At 36.5% G+C, this 18744-nt stretch overlaps 1 protein-coding gene across 1 annotated transcript in view; it reads right to left on the minus strand.

Moving 5' to 3' along the window:
- Window positions 1-1185: 1185 nt before the first annotated feature.
- LOC100494753 (ATP-dependent translocase ABCB1) overlaps window positions 1186-18744 on the minus strand; it is a 39899-nt gene continuing 22340 nt past the window's right edge. Inside the window, exons 14-29 of the mRNA XM_018095898.2 lie at window positions 18226-18429; window positions 16319-16489; window positions 16046-16207; window positions 15023-15256; window positions 14657-14806; window positions 12178-12282; window positions 10460-10537; window positions 9134-9217; window positions 8073-8276; window positions 6938-7038; window positions 5698-5838; window positions 4690-4846; window positions 3501-3698; window positions 3015-3221; window positions 2591-2737; window positions 1186-2134 (exon numbers count right to left, since the gene is read on the minus strand). Of these exons, the coding sequence (XP_017951387.2) occupies window positions 1937-2134; window positions 2591-2737; window positions 3015-3221; window positions 3501-3698; window positions 4690-4846; window positions 5698-5838; window positions 6938-7038; window positions 8073-8276; window positions 9134-9217; window positions 10460-10537; window positions 12178-12282; window positions 14657-14806; window positions 15023-15256; window positions 16046-16207; window positions 16319-16489; window positions 18226-18429 (2541 nt within the window). The 3' untranslated portion in view covers window positions 1186-1936. The remainder of the gene's footprint in view (window positions 2135-2590; window positions 2738-3014; window positions 3222-3500; window positions 3699-4689; window positions 4847-5697; window positions 5839-6937; window positions 7039-8072; window positions 8277-9133; window positions 9218-10459; window positions 10538-12177; window positions 12283-14656; window positions 14807-15022; window positions 15257-16045; window positions 16208-16318; window positions 16490-18225; window positions 18430-18744) is intronic.

Here is an 18744-nt window from a genome sequence, read left to right on the forward strand (position 1 = left end):
TTCGTCGCCGTCACGAAAAAAAATCGGATTGGTTTTTCCGCCGTTTACTATCGCTCAATACGGAAAAATTGCGACGGCGACAAAAAAGTCACGCAAAATACGATAAAGTCGCGATGGCGACGAAAAAGTCACTACAAATACGAAAAATCGTGACAGCAATGAAAAAGCTGCAAAATTTTAGTTTCCAATACAAATTTTTCCCTTTTGGGATTCGGATTCGTGGATTCGTAAATCTGCCCCTATGTCTCCCTTATTCTGTTTTCCAATTTGCCCTTTGTGAAAAATCAGGACCTCATGCCAGTAAGAATCTAAGACATCTAAGTCTCTAAATTACAGAAAGGCCATCTCTTATAGAATCCATTTTAATCAAATAATTCATATTTTTAAAAGTACTTTCTTTTTTTCTCTGTAATAATAAAACAGTACCTGTATTTGATCCCAACTAAGATATAATTAATCCTTATTGGGGGCAGAACAGCCCTATTGGGTTTGTTTAATGGTTAAATGATTCCCTTTTCTCTGTAATAATAAAACAGTACCTTGTGCTTGATCCCAACTAAGATATAATTAATCCTTATTGGGGGCAGAACAGTCCTATTGGGTTTATTTCATGGTTAAATGATTCCCTTTTCTCTGTAATAATAAAACAGTACCTGTACTTGATCCCAACTAAGATATAATTAATCCTTATTGGGGGCAGAACAGTCCTATTGGGTTTATTTCATGGTTAAATGATTCCCTTTTCTCTGTAATAATAAAACAGTACCTGTACTTGATCCCAACTAAGATATAAATAATCCTTACTGAAGGCAAAACAATCCTATTGGGTCCTATTTAAATGATTTTTAGTAGACTTAAGCTATACATATTATGGAAAGATTCCTTATTCTGGGAAAACCCTAGGTCCCAAGCATTGTGGATAACAGGTCCCATACCTGTATCTAATTTGGAATCAAGTACAAGGTACTACTATATCATTTCAGCGAAAAAGGAAATCTTTTTTAAAATTATTAATTATTTGCTTATAACGGAGTCTATGAAAGATGATCTCCAGCTTTCTGGATAACTAGTTTCCAGATAACAGATCCCATACCTGTACTGATATTTGGTGCTTGGGGTATCTCAGTTTAAAGCAGGCAACTGTTGGCTTTAATAATTAAAAAAAGTAACATTGATACAAGTATATTTGTTTATAATTTAAACTCTTCATTATGCCATAATATATATTCACCTACCTAACAGACATCATGGCAGTAACCCTGGATCCCCTATGTATTTAATATCTCTTACTGATAATGTTGTTACTTTTTCTCAAAAAAAGAAAAATAGCCCACTTTTAAGCAGGTCTGTTTGTTCTAATGAAGAATATTATGAATATAATGAAGAGATATGTTTGTCCTTATTTATGCAAATTGCATTTATTCCATTTATGACTTTTTTTTCTTTTTATATTTTTTCCATGAGTTTATGAGGTCCAATCGGGGAGGTTTCAGATGTACATGGATCTAAGTACCATCCCAGACCTTGCAAATATGGATTGCAACAGGGCACTGAATATACAAACGGCAAGGCACAGATAAGCATCAAGTGACACACTGTGAGAATGAATAGAAAATAGCTTTATAATATGTGCAGTAAGATTTTTTTTTAGAGCTTATTTATCTATATACATATATATACATATCTACACACTCACAGCTAATTGTCAACAGAAAAAACACTGAAATGATAGGGGCAAGCCATACCCCCAAAATGATTCCTTCACTGTTGCTAAATACAGCAGATTATTACTGAGGTCCCAAGTGAGTTCTAAAACTACTTTTAGAACCGTCTTTATCCAGCCAATACTGGCATCACCTTTACCCGTAATGTTTTCAAATATTGTTGTCTATAAAATTTATAGAAACATTTACTAGCAGTCCATGCTGGTATGGCTTCAGTGTGCCACTTGTGAATTTACAAGAGCATAGTATGCCCCCTGTTTTGCCAGCAATTGCCCATGAGTCCCTTGTTCAATGACTATTCCGTTCTGTATTACTGCAATGATATCTGCGTTCTGGATTGTTGTGAGCCGGTGAGCAATTACTACACATGTTCTGCCCTGCCTGGCATTATCCAGGGCATTTTGCACAACCTGCCACAAAAAAGAGAGAAAATATGGTGTTAAGGTTTTTGTAATGTAATGTTTTTGTAATCAGTCGAATTTGTTATGCTTTTTGCAATTATCAGAATACAGGGTATTACAAGAACATTACAAATAGTAAAGTGGCAAGCGGTTTTTGGAAATCTCGCTTTGAGCCCTCAGTTAAACGGTGAAAGGAAGCCATCATGACTGAGACATGTTTTGCTGTGCTTCAGGTCAGCAAGTTGTATAGGATATGGACCAAGCCTGGGTGGATACTCCCCCTGAAGGTGCATATCTCATACTTAACTAGGTGCAATTGGCGGAGGGAGCAAAGTGGTGAAGCTACGGCAGGGATTGGTCCTGGGTTGGCGGGTTTTTTTCCCCAGTGTCCTGCCGACCTTGTCTGACCCTGCCTGGAATGACTTGCACATGTGCCATGAGACCCAAATATAGCTTTCAACCCACCTTTTCACTTTCTGTGTCAAGAGCTGAGGTAGCTTCATCCAGCAGCAGCACTTTGGGCTTTCGGATGAGTGCCCGGGCAATTGCAATTCTTTGCTTCTGTCCCCCTGAAAGTTGAGCCCCTTTATCTCCAACGCGTGTGTTATATTTCTAAATGATAGCAAGATAAATGAACTGTTATGGAGGTCAGAAATGTTTTTATAACACAAAAGACATGAATATCCTGTATTTTATATCTTAGTGTCATCAGTTATAATTGGTGCTTAGTGATATGAGTTGGGTCAGAAGTTACCTTGGAGTTCAACTGACCTGTATAAAAGCAAGAGGCCAGGAGTGGAATCACAAAACTATCCTTATATTTTACAATAGGGGGTACTTTATTCCCAATTTATTAACCAAGGTACAAGAATTTAGATTTCATGCTTACATTCGGCAAACCCTCTATGAAACTGTGGATGTTGGCTGCCTTTGCAGCTTCTTCAATTTCTTCCTGTGTGACCTGCCGTTCCAGGAACCCATATTGGATATTTTCAGCAATACTGCAGTCAAAAAGTATTGGCTCCTGTGATACAATTCCCAGCTGTGACCTCAGCCACTGGATATTCAGTAATTTGGTGTCAATTCCATCTGCAAACTGAAAGGAAGACACAAGTTTATTTTAAATTATTAACTGTTTTGGGCCCAACCTCTACTCCCTGTTAATTAGGGACATTGTAATGTCTGTGTGAAACACAGGATACAGTATACAGTGAAATAATAGCAAAAATTGTTACAAGTTCTGTATATATATATATATATATATATATATAGTACTATGTGCGCACATTGTGTATGATGATAAAAACATAAAAATTCAGAATCAGGCACTAAGTATCATTTGCCAGTGCTATCTCTTCACCAGCCAAACACTTACCACTTGTCCCTCCATTGGATCATAAAACCTCTCTAGTAACTGGACGGAGGTACTTTTTCCACATCCACTGCTGCCCACTAGTGCCAGGGTCTGTCCTTTAGAGACTTTAACATTTAGTCCCTGAAGAACTTGAACTTTTGGTCTTGTAGGATAAACAAACTTGACATTTCTAAATTCAAGGTTTCCATCAAATGAACTCTGTAGTTAAAGATAGCATAATATTATTATAATAAATAATGTCTTTGTTTAGAAGTTTATTGAAATATCATATTCCTATTTGCAATATTATTTCATTATGCAAATCCTCATGCTTACTAGCACTATGAATACCAGATATGTGTATTAGTAAGGTGTAGCTTGAATTAAATTCATGTGTGTTAGGATTAGCATGTTAAAGGAAACTGATTATGAATAACATTTAGGTTAGGCTATGGTAAGGAGCATGCATTAACTAAGGTTCAAAATAGGCCCTGACATTTCAAGTACACATGGCCGCTCACCAGTAAATAAATATTGAGTGTCTATGGCATCTTGAAGCAGCCCCTCTGGCATTTGCCAGAATCCACAGATTGCCAGTCTGGGCTCGGTAAGGAGAGGGAAAGGGATACTGCATATATAATAGCACTGAGCTTTCCCAAGAAAGTCTGTAGGCCAGAGGAACCACATTTATTTATGTATGACTCTGTTTCAAGCTCTTAAAATTTGGATATAATAGATCATTAGCCCAATACATGTAACAAGCTGGTCAACATTGTACAGGTTTAATATATATGTGCATAGTAGGTGTATTACTGAGTACTATTCACAAAGTAATTGTTTTCTCAACAATGTAAGGGGCTCAAAGTATGATGTGAGCATAGACCTGGTGGGAGATATGTTATACCCAGAGAATAAAGAGCATCACAGAAGGAGTTTGTACAAGGAACTGACTAAGGCAAGACATGTTCCAACCGTCTGTGATATAAGACTCGATACTCTGAAGGCAGCAGATAAAAGCTAACGTCTGAATAGCTAAGCTGCTCTGTTGCTGAAACACTGCCAAGTCTACTTTCCTGTTGAAAAATCCCTTGTGGCTCTTTATTTGCCTTTTAAAGGGTTTTTCAAGGTTCTTTGGTGTAAATGTGAAGACAGGCGCTGCCAAGAGAGAGATCATTTTTACATATTTAATAAACCAGGCGTATAAATTTACCAGTTTATCGCCATCCTCGCTGTAGCTATCAATCTGTGGCTTCCTTTCCAATAGTTTCATAATGCGCTGGGCTGAAACTCTTGCTTTTCCAAAGTCTGGTGCCAGAGAAGTGGACTGTCCAACATTCATAGCAGCAAATATAATTGCAGAGAAGACTCTGAAATAATGAATAAAGATAATAAATAGTGTGGAAAGATGTTCTATAGCCATAGTTTGTGTGTGTTCAACTCTATTTTTTATTTAAAAATGAATTTTAATTATTAGAGCTTGACTAGACACAGGGCAGAAAATGTCATCCTTTGTTCTTTTAATATTAAATATATTTGTCTCCTATTGCTGTGTCATTTACGTCCTTGCTCATTGTTGCCATGGACACAAGGGGGGCAAATTACAAAGTGCCCACAAAATTTGTCAGAATTACCATGAGACCATCCTCTTGCACCTACACATAAGCTAGGGAGCCCAGTGGGTTAGAAGTTTTATGTCCCCTGTTACCTTACTGGTTGTTTATAATGCCACATATCTCTGCAGTGCACACCCCAATCTCTTAGGGTCAATTACAGACTGACAGACACTTTGTCTGCCCTAACATACAGCTTCTTTATATCTATAGGGGAATATAAAACCATTGTGAAGTTCCATATTTTGAAATAAAATGTTATTTCGGTAAAGGATATCTGGTGGCAAGACACACAATCCCCCATTGCTTATTGCCTTTGTTATGTACTCCTATGTGGCAGTGTCACTAGCCAGGATTTGTAAGATCTCATAATAGAGTAAATGGAACTCTTGCAGCTCTGCATGAGACATCACATTGCAAATGATTAAAGGCATTATTTATAGCCAATAATATAAGTATTTCTCCATAGCAACACTGAAATCTTTACTTTTGTGCTCTGCAAGGAGCAGTTTTTGTATTCCTTTGTATTATCATGGGCACGGTTTGACTTTCACAGGGGACTTATACTGTATATATATGATTCCATTTGCTAGCAATAATATACTTACATAAAAACATTCTCAAACTGCAAGTAGCAGTGAGCAATCAGCCAAGCTCCAAAGCGAAACACGGCAGCATTGACGAAGAAGTTCATACACTGGGAAATCGCATAGGTGAAGCCATAGAGCGGAGCTTTAACAATTGTCTCCCTGTTGCAGATAAAGGCAGCATAAAGCATACAAATGAATGGGAGCAGGTGTAAACATCGCATTTAGAATGCAAATCCGTAAACTATCAGGGTGGAAAAAAAGCCTGAGGCCTGACATACCTGCCATTTCCATATGTCTCTCCTTGTATTTTTATTCTAGTTATCACACACTAAAAACAACTAATTTCAGAAACAGCTGGCATTTCATTTGTTTGCAGAATATTATATACATCCTCTTCAGGAAGAGCAGGGTTGAATTTCTGGTATTGGTTAATTTCTAAGTCTCCAAAATGAGGTATAATCAGGCAATTGCTTTCTTTTAGCATTTTAACTTCTGAAAAAAACAGCTTAGTGTGGCTACTGAAGAATAAAGTTCAATCACCACCAACTGTATATAAAGCCATTATATCCTATTATTATGTTATACTTATGCACTAATCGTGCACTAATGACCACGACTGTTGTTTCTTACATTGTCATTGTATCGTTATTACATTGTCCTCTCAGTCTGGATGATAGGGAGATTAAAAGTAAATATGCAAAATTTTCACAATAAATAATAATGGGTTTACCCTTAGCCTATATACTGGGTGTTATACATGCATGTCAACTGAAAATCTTTTGTTCCTAAGGCTATACTGGAGAAGGTTAATAGGGCTCATTTGTGATGCTCCACGCAGTGTGCGAAGTGTAAGGAAAATACAGCAACACAAGTCTATAGCTATAGGTTTTCCTTCCTTTATTTACCCAACCTTCCATGATGAGATTACTATGTCAACTTGCAGTTCCAGCCGTATCTAAGCAGCTATTGCCTATTAAGCAGGCTAGCCACAAGCTTCTTTCTTACCTCTCATACTCCTCCTATTGTGGTATATTTAGCAATAAGTGAAACTAAACCTCCCCACAGTCTGCCACTCTCTATTTTCATTTCTCATTTATATGGGATTTTTATGGGAATAATTATTAATGAGTGAAAGTGAGAGTTCACCCAATGATAAATACACTTCTAAAAATCCCATTTAAATTAATAAACAGTGTTGGAATCTCATTCTGGTGGTCTTTATAAAATAATCTTTATGGTATACAAAGGCTATACTTACTTGTATGGGACACTCAAGCTTTCATTATATCTCTCATAAAATCTTTCTTCCCTGGTCAGGGACACCACGGTTCTGATATTTCCCACAGCTTCAGTTGAGATCTACATCAGATGAGAAAGACAGAAGTTTTGTAAAAATGTTTTTACAAACATCCTTTGTCCTTAGGATGAGATGTGATGAGAGGTGATTTGTCTATTATTTACATGAATTATAATAGTAACATATCAGCAGGTTGGTGCAGACTTTGCTATAGTGCAGTGATCCCCAACCAACAAAGTAGGTGCCCATTTTTACATTTCTGGCTTGGAGGCAAGTTTTGGAAGCACAGAGATGCAGTTTTACTCTAAGCAGAACCTCCTGCGGGCTAGAAGCCAACATGTGACTACCAAATAGCCAATCACAGTTCTTATTTGGCACCCCCAATCTGGTGGTGACAAAAATATTATTTCTTCTTGATTTAGGGCTGCCACCTTTCCATTGTCAGAAACCCAAAGGAGGTTGTGATGTCACAGCGGCAGAACAGGTGATGTTGGGGGCATGGTCGGTGGCACTGGGCGTGGGGTTATGGTGTAACGATCAGCAAGTGGCCAATCACCACGTCAATCTAAAAGAGTCCTTTTCTTAATTTGGAAAACCGAGTGTGGTACATTGATTAAATGTGGAAAATGGGCAGTATATTTTGGGCAGACTGCAATTAAATAGAAAAGCCAGTGGAAGCATTTGTATATCATTTGGGACAATATAATGCAAAAGCTTTTGAGTCCCCCAGTTCTCCTTGATTCCTGCCCTGTGTCCCTGTGTACTATACATGTATATACTGTATGTTGGCTAAAGCAGATATCTGTTTGGGAACCATTAATCCAATGGACCAATAACTAGTAAAAGTCTAATATTTACAAATGTCTGTTACATAATTCTGTTTAAGTCATATTATAACCTAGCGATATGTTACAATACAAATAGTCCAAGAAGTAATGCTATATAAATACAATATCTTCATATGTTTTCTTTGGTTTACTTTAAAGATAATTATACAGTTTCTCAAATTTTAGCAATTATAATTATACCCTACTACTGTCAATATTGTGTTGGTATTATCCCCCACTACCGACTATATTAGCATAAGGCAACTTACTTTTCCTGCTTGCTCTAAAGCTTTTTGATCTTTTGATGCATGTCCAGCCATGGATTTCATTCGAATAAAGTTTGCTCCAATCAGAAACGGTACACAAGCCAAGATAAGCAGTGTCAGCTGCCAACCATACACAAATGCAATTATGATAGCCGCCAAAAGGGTGCAGACTGACAGGGTGATCAAACCAATTCGACTGCCAGTAGCCTGGAAATGAAATCAAGTTGCCATCAAATAATGTTAATACAGAACAAGCATGTAGTGTGCCATATTGCTCATGGGAAAATGTGTTGGGCTGGCAGTGCCTTTACTGGAACAACACAGACATCATTTATATTTCTCTTATGGGTAATAAAAGGAACAATCATGTCTTAAAAATTAAAATTTATGTTGTTTAAAGAAAACATGTATAAATTAATAAAAACAGACAAAGATTTTTTTTTATTAGTACAGGTGGGGGGGGGGGTCTATTATCTGGTTTACGGAAATAAAGCAATGTATAGTGCTCAATATTTGACCAGTCTGCTTACACTCAGTAAGTATGAGTCAGTGAAAAGGCTAGTACACTTGAAAGTAAACTTTTAGTATGTTATAGAATATCCTATTCCTAGCAACATCCCAATTGGCAATTATTTTTTTTATAGTTTTTGAATTATTTGCCTTCCTCTTCTGCCTTTTTCCAGCTTTCAATTGGGGGTCACTGACCTTAGCAGCTACAAACTGTTGCTCCGTGAGGCTACAATTTTATTGTTATTGTTATATTTTATTAACTTTCTATGCAGACTATCTTCTATTCATATTCCTATCTCTTGTTTAAACTGCTGCCTGGCTGCTAGGGTAAACTGCACCCTAGAAACAAGATAGCTGTTGAAATACCAAACTAAAAGCTAAATAAATGAAAAACTATAAAAAATGAAGACCAATTGTAAATTGTCTTAGAATTTCAATGTTTACATCATACAAAAAATGAATTCAAAGGTGAACTACCCCTTTATGTAAGCTGCCGGCAAAAAATCTTTGGGTTTTGTAAGATTCACATCCAAAACTTTTATTATATTACATACCCCTTTGACTTGAGATGCATCTGTTGCAAGTCTGGTCAATAATACTCCAACAGCATTGGCATGATCATCAAAGTATCCAATTTCCTGTAAAATATATTAATGCTTAATGCTATATTAATGCATGCTTAAACAAAAGTTCTCTGTACAAAGTGAATTAATGAAAAGCAAATACTGGATGTGAATAAATGTTTTTGTTTGCTTCGTGTTATATTACTGGAGCAAACACTACTTTGTATAAGATATGGGAGTGATGGGCTGTCTTGGCAAGGGGACTCCTCAACTGACCCTTCACTTTCAGCCATCCCTCTGAACCCCCTTGTCACATAACTTAATGAAACACTAGGAGCCAGAAATTGGTAAAGTGGCCACAGCATTTATCCACATTTTATCAGATAAATAGGACCATGCCAGCCTAACCCAAGGCAATATTCCAAAGCCAGAATTCCATAAGAGATCGCTACTATGCTCTGCCGTTCCTCACTGAAGACTTGAGATCAGCACTATTTCATTATATCCACCAAGGTTGCCTCTACCTACAGAGTGGATGGCCCCAAACTCAGCTACCAACAGGAAATCCAAGCAGGCTGTCACCTAGCACAAGCAGTAGTAGCTCTGTAATAGTATTCTGGCAAGGTCCTACTGCTGCTGTGACAAATAAAACTTAAAAAAAACATTATCATATATCCACTATTTTAAACCAGAGGAAGGCAAGCTGAAACCTGTGCCAATTATGCCTCAAGAGAGAAAAAATTCCTTCCTGACCTCAATGGCGATCGGAAACATTCCTTGGATTAAGGATTTGACATTCATTTAACATGAATGATACCATGCAGACTCTCACATTTATACTGTATAACATTACCAAAACCACAGTATAACAGGAAAATATCAACATTCAGTTATTAATAGATAATATGAGAACATAAAGAAAAGAAACTCCTGATATTTCACAAAATATGCAAAAAGAGGGGAGAGTGGGTGGGATGTTTCTACCTGCTCAGAAGATAAGGAAGTGAACTGCTTCTCTCATGACATCACATCCCTCTCTGTCTCCCCCCGGCTGGCCCAGCTTTCTCCTGCCTTAACTCTTCCCTAATCACGGTTGCACCAATCTCTAGACATAAACCAACGTTATCTGGCTGCTGGTCATTCAGATCCCTTGTCATGCAGCCCCTGCGTTTATAGCTCCAGGGCTTTGCTATACTAACTGCAAATTGTTTTGAGTGTAATTCAGGATATGTATAAAAGGAGAAGGAGGATACACACAGAGGACTTGAGCAAGTTGCCGGGGGTTTCATATATATATATATGTACACATTTACATACCTGTCGAATCAGTGCCTTAAAACACAGAGATCTAAGTCTCATGGTAAGATTTTCTCCAGATATTCCAAAAGCAAATCCCTAAAGAAATTAAAAATATTTTAGTACACAATGTAGCATTTGAAGCGGGCCTCCCCAGGGCAGATTTATTAAAACTTGTATTTGTGTTTTTATAACCTCTCCTAAACTGTGAACTTTATATATACCTAGAAGTGAAAGGACAGCTTCCATTGACTTCTACATGAAGTTGCAAGCTTTTAGATGGTGTATTTTTACATTTGTGTTGTTCATGGTTTTGAAGCATAATAAATCCCGAGAAATTCATAATTTTTTAGCAGAATAACAGAAAAAATCCAACCATTGATCAACAGGTTTTACCTATATAGTTTGTTCTGTAATTATTCCAGTGTTCTTATAGCATATAGGTTGGTCTAACCCTGTGACTGTTCCAATGCACTTACGGACTATAGGCCAATACATTTAATGAAAAACACTTACATATTAACTGCCTTAACATTTGGACTCCCAAACATATTCAGTGGGTTAATTGATGGTCATATTAGAACACATCATTAGATTTAATATAATTTTTGTGATTATGGAAGTAACCCAAAGGTTCTTGTAATTAAATAAGAAAACAGGGAAAAGCCTTGTGCTTGCATGATTGGTCTAGAAACCCTTCTCACGTGTGAGGAAGCAAGTCTGGAAGGCAAACTCATGTAAATGGATTCGTTTCTAAGCAAAGCTCATTTAGATTTATTATAATTTATTTTAATGAGTTTAGTTCTCATAAATGTCACCCTAAGGCATGGGGATAATCAGAAGTCTTGTATATGTAGATGCCTGCTCTTTACTAAATTGAATTAGTCTTCTATTCTGGATAAACAATGTTGCCATGTGCATTACTTAGTAAAAGAGAAAATTGGGATAAAAAAGTGCCCTGTATGCTAAGAAGTATTATGTGTTGGGGTGATAAACCACACGTCTATTGCTTATCTCCCAAATGCTTTGTTAGCAGCTAATTTATTCTTCGGAGATTTAATAACATTTAATAATTGAAGGAAACATTTATTAGAGAAAACTACAGCAGGGCTTAAATGCTTGTGGGGTAATAAAGTTTATTGGCAAAGCAGATTTTAAGGTTAATTGAAAATATTTTCAGGTTTGAAGGAGATCTATTCACTGTTGCTAGACTGCAAATCCCAGCATACATTAACATTTTGTTATAGAAATGTTACAGAATGCAAGGAGCTCAGCTCCAGCAACGCCATGGTTGTATTCTTAAAGCAACATTGCTTGATAGAACTTTTGCCCAAGCCCCCAGTGCCTCGGACACCATTATAATGCAAAATAATCCAACAGTGAGAAACTGATCTATGTAAAGGTGGTCCTCAGACGGGCCTACCTGACTGATATCTGGCCAAAAATAGGCCAGATGTTGATTGGGCAGGTTAAAAATTCCCATCGGGATTTGGAACACATCACTTCATCGATGGTCCTCCTTTCGACAGCCTGTATCCCCATCAATGTTATACCATCATTTGGGCATATCAGGAAAAGACAAGGTGCCAAACAAGCAAAGCTTTCCCTAATAGGTCCACCCTTCCGCTAAATAATCTCTCAATGCATGGCCAACTTTAGTCTAGTTTTATGCCCTTTATTCCTGCAACTATTAAATACCAATCAGAAAATCTAAGGAAAAAAAAATGTTTTGTACGTACTAGGATGATGTACACAATGAGACTGAGCCCTCCCAAGACAAGAAACATGAGCGAAAGTAGAACTGTTTCTGCGCTTCTTTTGTCTGGATCCGTTATTTGAAAAGACTGATGAAAACAATGGTTACAGTGAGTAAAAATGAATATTTTATATAAAAATAATAAAACACAAATAAGATATATACTAACTGGTTTGTAATAAAATATGTGAGGTTCTTCCAGCTGCAATAAACTAGAGGTCACATGATGCATCATTAAATTTCTTTTTTTTTTTTTGTGAAAGTCTGTTACTAATTTGGAATTATGGATATCCATTTTAGGGGGGCATCTAGGCTTCTGTTAACTGGAGTCAGACTACCCCTTACTCAAATAGTGCCATTACCCAAATATATACTTTACAGTTTTGTAGGACAAGGGAGTAAAACTAACATAGTACCTGCATGTGTTCTTTATTAGCAGCTGATAAGCGGGGCTATGATATTCTACAGTTCCAGGTACAGACACAGGATCTTTTATCCAGAAACCAATTATCCAGAAAGCTTTGATTTACAGGAAGCCTCCATTTTGATTTAATAATTCAACTTTTAGACATTATTACCCCTTTCTCTGTAATAATAAAACATAATCTTGCACCTGACCCCAATTAAAATATAAGTAATCCTGTTGGGTTTAAAACATTGTAGATTTGTAGACTTATGGTATGGTGATCCATATTACAGAAAGACCCCTTATCCAGAAAACCCCAGGTCCCAAGCATTCTGGATTACAGATCCTATACCTATACTTTTTTACAGGGCAATTCAATTCAGAGAGGTGTAACAGACAGGAGGTGGAACTCAATGATATTAAAACAAATGAGTGAATGGGTTGTATCATGGCATATTCAAGTTAATACATGCCCAGCAAGCCAATGTAGATTTGCACCCTGTGGCCATGAATGCACATCTCTTTTCCCATAGCTCTGAGGGGCAGATTTATCACATTGTGAGATTAGAGCTCACTACAGACTACTAGCACTGTCCTTGTGAGCATTCCTGGTAGGAGCACAAATCTGTATTTACTCTGCTAAATAATGCATTCTCTGCCTGTTACAGCAATTTATATCAACACCTCTAAGGCAGGCTGTGTATGTGTATTCCAACTATTATGGGATCATAGAAATCAAGAAAATAAACTGTATAAACTTGCTCACCATATTTTTTAAAGATATAAAAATATCAATGCTGCTAATGGGAAAAGGTTATGTGTTTTTAAACTCTCCAAATTCTCTCTTCTCTGTGTGAAACTGCTCTAAACGACGGCATATGTCTGCATAATTTGGCTTGACACATTCAGTGCATGTCAGTGGCTATTTTGGCTTTCTATTAGGCAAAAAGACTCTGCTTGATGTTAAGTAAGTTCCTTAAAAACTTCTATTGAGAGTCTTCATTTTGCTACATTAGGAAATATTAATGATTCAATGTTTGTCCTCTGGGTTTTATATAAAATCATTTCTAAAGTTTTACTAGAAAAGAGCTCAGGATTTTAATAATAAATATTTAATTACTTTTCTCCATGCCACATACAGCCAATAGTTACATGCATTTAGCTTGCAAAATCATACAGCTTGGTAGATGGAGTATAACATAGTGAGAAGAGTCACCATGTACTAATCTGACTAGCTGTCTCTGTGTACATATATAGCAATCTATTCAAATATAAACTTATGCTCTGTATCAACTCGGAATATGCAAATATTTTTTCTGAAATACAAAGATCACAGTAGGGAATCCTTTAAGCATTGAGCATCTCAAGCAGCGAATAATACTTTGTATATTTGGCATTGATGAAGCTCCTATTTTTTACATTGGTGGCTCAGTCGCTGCTAGTGAATTTCTTATTATTCAATTCTGTTCTGTAACAAATTCCCTGAAATCTGTACCTGGAAAATCCTGTAGCCGTTATATACCAGCTCTTTAGCTGCATAAATCCTTCACAAAATAGCTCTCACTTGGCAATGGCTTGTCACTTTCACTTTAAAGTCATTTAGGACTGTCATTTCTTATGTAAGCAAATGAATAGCACTGTATGATGTTATTCCACAACATAAATTAATAGAAGTATAGGTATGGGGAAACCTGTTATCCAGAAAGCTCCAAATTACAGGAAGGTCATATTCCATAGACTCCATTTTAATCAAGCAATCCAAAAATTTAACATATATTTTTCCTCTGTAATAAAACAGTACCTTGTGCTTTAAGGTATAACTAGTCCTTATTGAAGGCAAAATAATACTGCTTGGTGTATATATTGTTTACATAATTGTTTTATATACAATTAAATATAATTCATAAAAAGATTACATTTTAAAGATAATAGATAATTAAAGCATGGAGATCACAATTACAGAAAGGCCCCTTATCTGGAAAACTACAGGTCCCAGGCATTCTGGATAACAGGTCCCATACCTGTATAGAGTAATGCAAACTACATAAGGACTTACCCCAATAATCTTTCCAAAAATGACAGCAAATGTTGGGTATATACCCCCATTAATTGCTGAAGCAATGACTCCTATTACAATATAATACCATTCTGGTTTGTTCATTGCAAGGACTTTACCCAGGGAGAATGTAGGAAGATCTTCTTCCACCTATAAATGATAAAAACAGGAACTTTTAGTATGGTATTCTGTATGCTCATATATATAATATATAATTAAAATATCCCCCCTAGAAGCACAGAGGTATGGCGGGACCAAACCAGCAAAGAGATCCCTTCTTCATGTTTGATGTAAGCAGTGGAACATTTCATTTGAAGTGAACAAAATACCCAAACTGTGAGCACATTTTTTTCTATTTCCTCTTACCTTATTTGTATTATCTGTGGCCTTTTTCGATTTTGAGCTCTTTTTTGACTTCCTTTTGCTTTTTCTTCTACTGGATTTTCTCTGAAAATCATTTCTACTGATGTTCTCTGATCCATTATTATAATCTTCAACAATCTCGTTCTCATAAACATTTCCTTCATTTTCTTCATCAGAGTTTGAACTTTCTTCTCCTTCACTTTGACTTGAATCTTCTTCTTTGTGTTTACCATGACTCTGGAGTAAGGCAACACATTCAAATATGTTTTTAAAAAATGTTCCTAAAAAGCATTTACTGTAGAATTATATCAAATAATCAGTCAGATTTAATTAGATGAGAAAGCCTTTGTCCTAATTTAATTCCAGATTTTCCTGTAGAACCAGATGCATTTCAATGAGAAAAATGTATCTCACTTAATCAGAAGAAAAATCTATTGAAGCCTATGGGAAAAACTAGAACTGAATTAGGAGAAAAATTTCCTCTCTTCAAATTGAATTTTGCCCATAAGTTTTTACATGATAAACCATAAAATAACGTTTTTTTTTTGTTGATTTAAATGTGACCCAATATGTCAAGAAAAACAATAGATGGATTATAATATAATATAACCCAATTGCTAAGACTTGCATTATGGGCCACATTCAGTTTGATAAGAAAAGTTTCTCTCCTAATACAATTCCAGATTTTCCCATAGAGCCAGATGCAATTCCGTGAGAAAAACTTATCTCACTGTTTATCACATGAAAACTCTTAAAGTCTATGGGAAAAACTGGAACTGAATACGTAGAAAAGTGTTGTTGATTTGAATCTGTCCCTATATGAGATAGTTCTGATTTTAATGTGCAAGTGGCATACCAAGAGTTAACATGCACTATATATATATGTACAATGTATAAGAGTGTTCTAAATCGCACCCTTTTAAACTGATATTGAATCTAAAAATGTGTCCTTGTCATAAGAACTATACTGGTGACTATTCTACCAAAACACACATACTAAAATTGTTGGCAGTCCATAACAATTACCTGTAACATGACAAGTGAATAGTAAACTCCCTTTTGATTCATAAGCTCATTGTGATTCCCTTGCTCCACCACAACTCCATTATGAAACCCAGCAATGACATCAGCGGTTCTGATGGTAGACAGCCGGTGAGCAATCACAATAGTGGTACGGCCAGCTCTTGCCTAGAAGAAGTAAAAGAGAAAACATTATGTTATAAATAAGGTCACCTTATTAAAGTACATCATTAATAAAACATAATATAGCACCAACTAAAAACAAACAACAGTACATACCTTGTCCAATGCAGACTGAACAATAGCTTCACTTTGTGTATCCAAAGCAGAAGTGGCTTCATCAAGCAGCAGAATTTTGGGATTCCGTACTAATGCACGGGCTATAGCAATTCTCTGTTTCTGGCCACCACTCAGCTGAGCGCCTCTTTCCCCAACCATGGTTTCAAATTTCTGAAATCGTTTAAAATATGGAACCCAGTTTTAGAATCTGCAGTTGACAGTTGAGATATTTTTATATTGTTCTCAAAACAAAAAAGCAAAAATAGGCAATAAATTCTAGGATATTTTGTGGGCAAAATTTGTTTAAGGCATATATTGGTACAGGTATGTGATCAATTATCTGAAAACCCATTATCCAGAAAGTACGCAAAGGCCATATCCCATAGGCTCCATTTTAATCAAATAATTTCAAATTTTAAAAATGATTTCCTTTTCCTCTATTTTGGGATGTAGTATAAATATTCATAGTACATTTACACCATTTACACAGATTGTTGGGGTGATGCTGGAATAATGTTCATCCCATTAAAATTCTTGTGCTTAGTAGAAGTTCCTGAGGGCTAATTCCCATTATTCAGGTCAAAAATTGCAGAGGCAATTATTTCTAGAAATAATTTCCATACATTCTCTTTATTAACTTCGTAAAGTAGTATTTTGTGGAAGTAGTAAATATAGGTACTGAAATGTTAGCTTGGACCAGTGTGGTTAGTGGAATACCGCAGGGGTCAGTCCTTGGTCCTTTGCTTTTTAATTTGTTTATTAATGACCTGGAGGGGGGCATAGAGAGTACTGTTTCTATTTTTGCTGATAACACTAAATTGTGCAAAACTATAAGTTCCATGCAGGATGCTGCCGCTTTGCAGAGCGATTTGACAAAATTAGAAAACTGGGCAGCAAACTGGAAAATGAGGTTCAATGTTGATAAGTGCAAAGTTATGCAGTTTGGTAGAAATAATATAAACACAAACTATCTACTGAATGGTAGTGTGTTGGGGGTATCCTTAATGGAGAAGGATCTGGGTTTTTTTGTAGATAACAGGTTGTCTAATTCCAGGCAGTGTCATTCTGTGGCTACTAAAGCAAATAAAGTGCTGTCTTGTATAAAAAAGGGCATTGACTCAAGGGATGAAAACATAATTTTGCCCCTTTATAGGTCCCTGGTAAGGCCTCACCTTGAGTATGCAGTGCAGTTTTGGGCTCCAGTCCTTAAGAAGGATATTAATGAGCTGGAGAGAGAGCAGAGACGTGCAACTAGACTGGTAAAGGGGATGGAAGATTTAAACTATGAGGTTAGACTGTCGAGGTTGGGGTTGTTTTCTCTGGAAAAGAGGCGCTTGCGAGGAGACATGATTACTCTGTACAAGTACATTAGAGGGGATTATAGGCAGATGGGGGGTGTTCTTTTTTCCCATAAAAACAATCAACACACCAGAGATCACCCCTTTAGATTAGAGGAAAGGAGCTTCCATTTGAAGCAGTGTAGGTGGTTTTTCACGGTGAGGGCAGTGAGGTTGGGGAATGTCCTTCCTAGTGATGTGGTAATGGCAGATTCTGTTAATGCCTCTAAGAGGGGCCTGGATGAGTTTTTGAACAATCAGAATATCCAAGGCTATTGTGATACTAATATCTACAGTTAGTATTAGTGGTTGTATATATAGTTTATGTATGTGAGTGTATAGATTGGTAGGTGTGGGTTGTGTGTGCTGGGTTTACTTGGATGGGTTGAACTTGATGGACTCTTTTTGGTCTTTTATCAACCCTATGTAACTATGTAACTAGACAGTAGGCATAATGACAAATGATATATTCTGTATCATAACAGTATTTACAGCATGAGCAATACTCAGGGGCCACAGTAGGCATCCATACATACTATACACTGGCCTGGGGGAAAAAGCATATCTTACATCTGGCAGTTTCTGTATAAAGTCATAGGCATTTGCTTCTTTCGACGCTTGTTCAATCTCTGCATCGGTTACATCTTCTCTTCCATACTGAATATTTTCTTTTATTGTTGCCCCGAACAAAACAGGTTCTTGGCTAACGACTCCTATATTTTCTCGTAACCATTTTACATTGAGTGTGCGTATATCGTGTCCATCTACAGTGATCTAAAAATATAACAATATGTGTTTGTGACTTTGTAATTAAATAGGCATTATCATTATTTTCCTGTATTTATATAGGACCATAAGAACCTTATAAGAACCCCAGTGTAACAAGGCAGCATTCTTGTCTACAACTTTATTCTCAAGTTCCACAATTGTTTCTGCATGCACAGAAAAAAATCTCTGTACATAGTTCTAAGAAAAAGTATATACTTTTAGTTAAAAAAAAAAAAACATACTTATTCCAGTACAGTACAGAGCTAACATGCTTAATTTTGGAAGTCCTTTAACTTCTTGGCATATGTGCAAAAGGTTCTG

This window comes from Xenopus tropicalis, chromosome 7 (assembly GCF_000004195.4).
Source record: "Xenopus tropicalis strain Nigerian chromosome 7, UCB_Xtro_10.0, whole genome shotgun sequence".
In the NCBI taxonomy this organism is placed as follows: Eukaryota; Metazoa; Chordata; class Amphibia; order Anura; family Pipidae; genus Xenopus; species Xenopus tropicalis.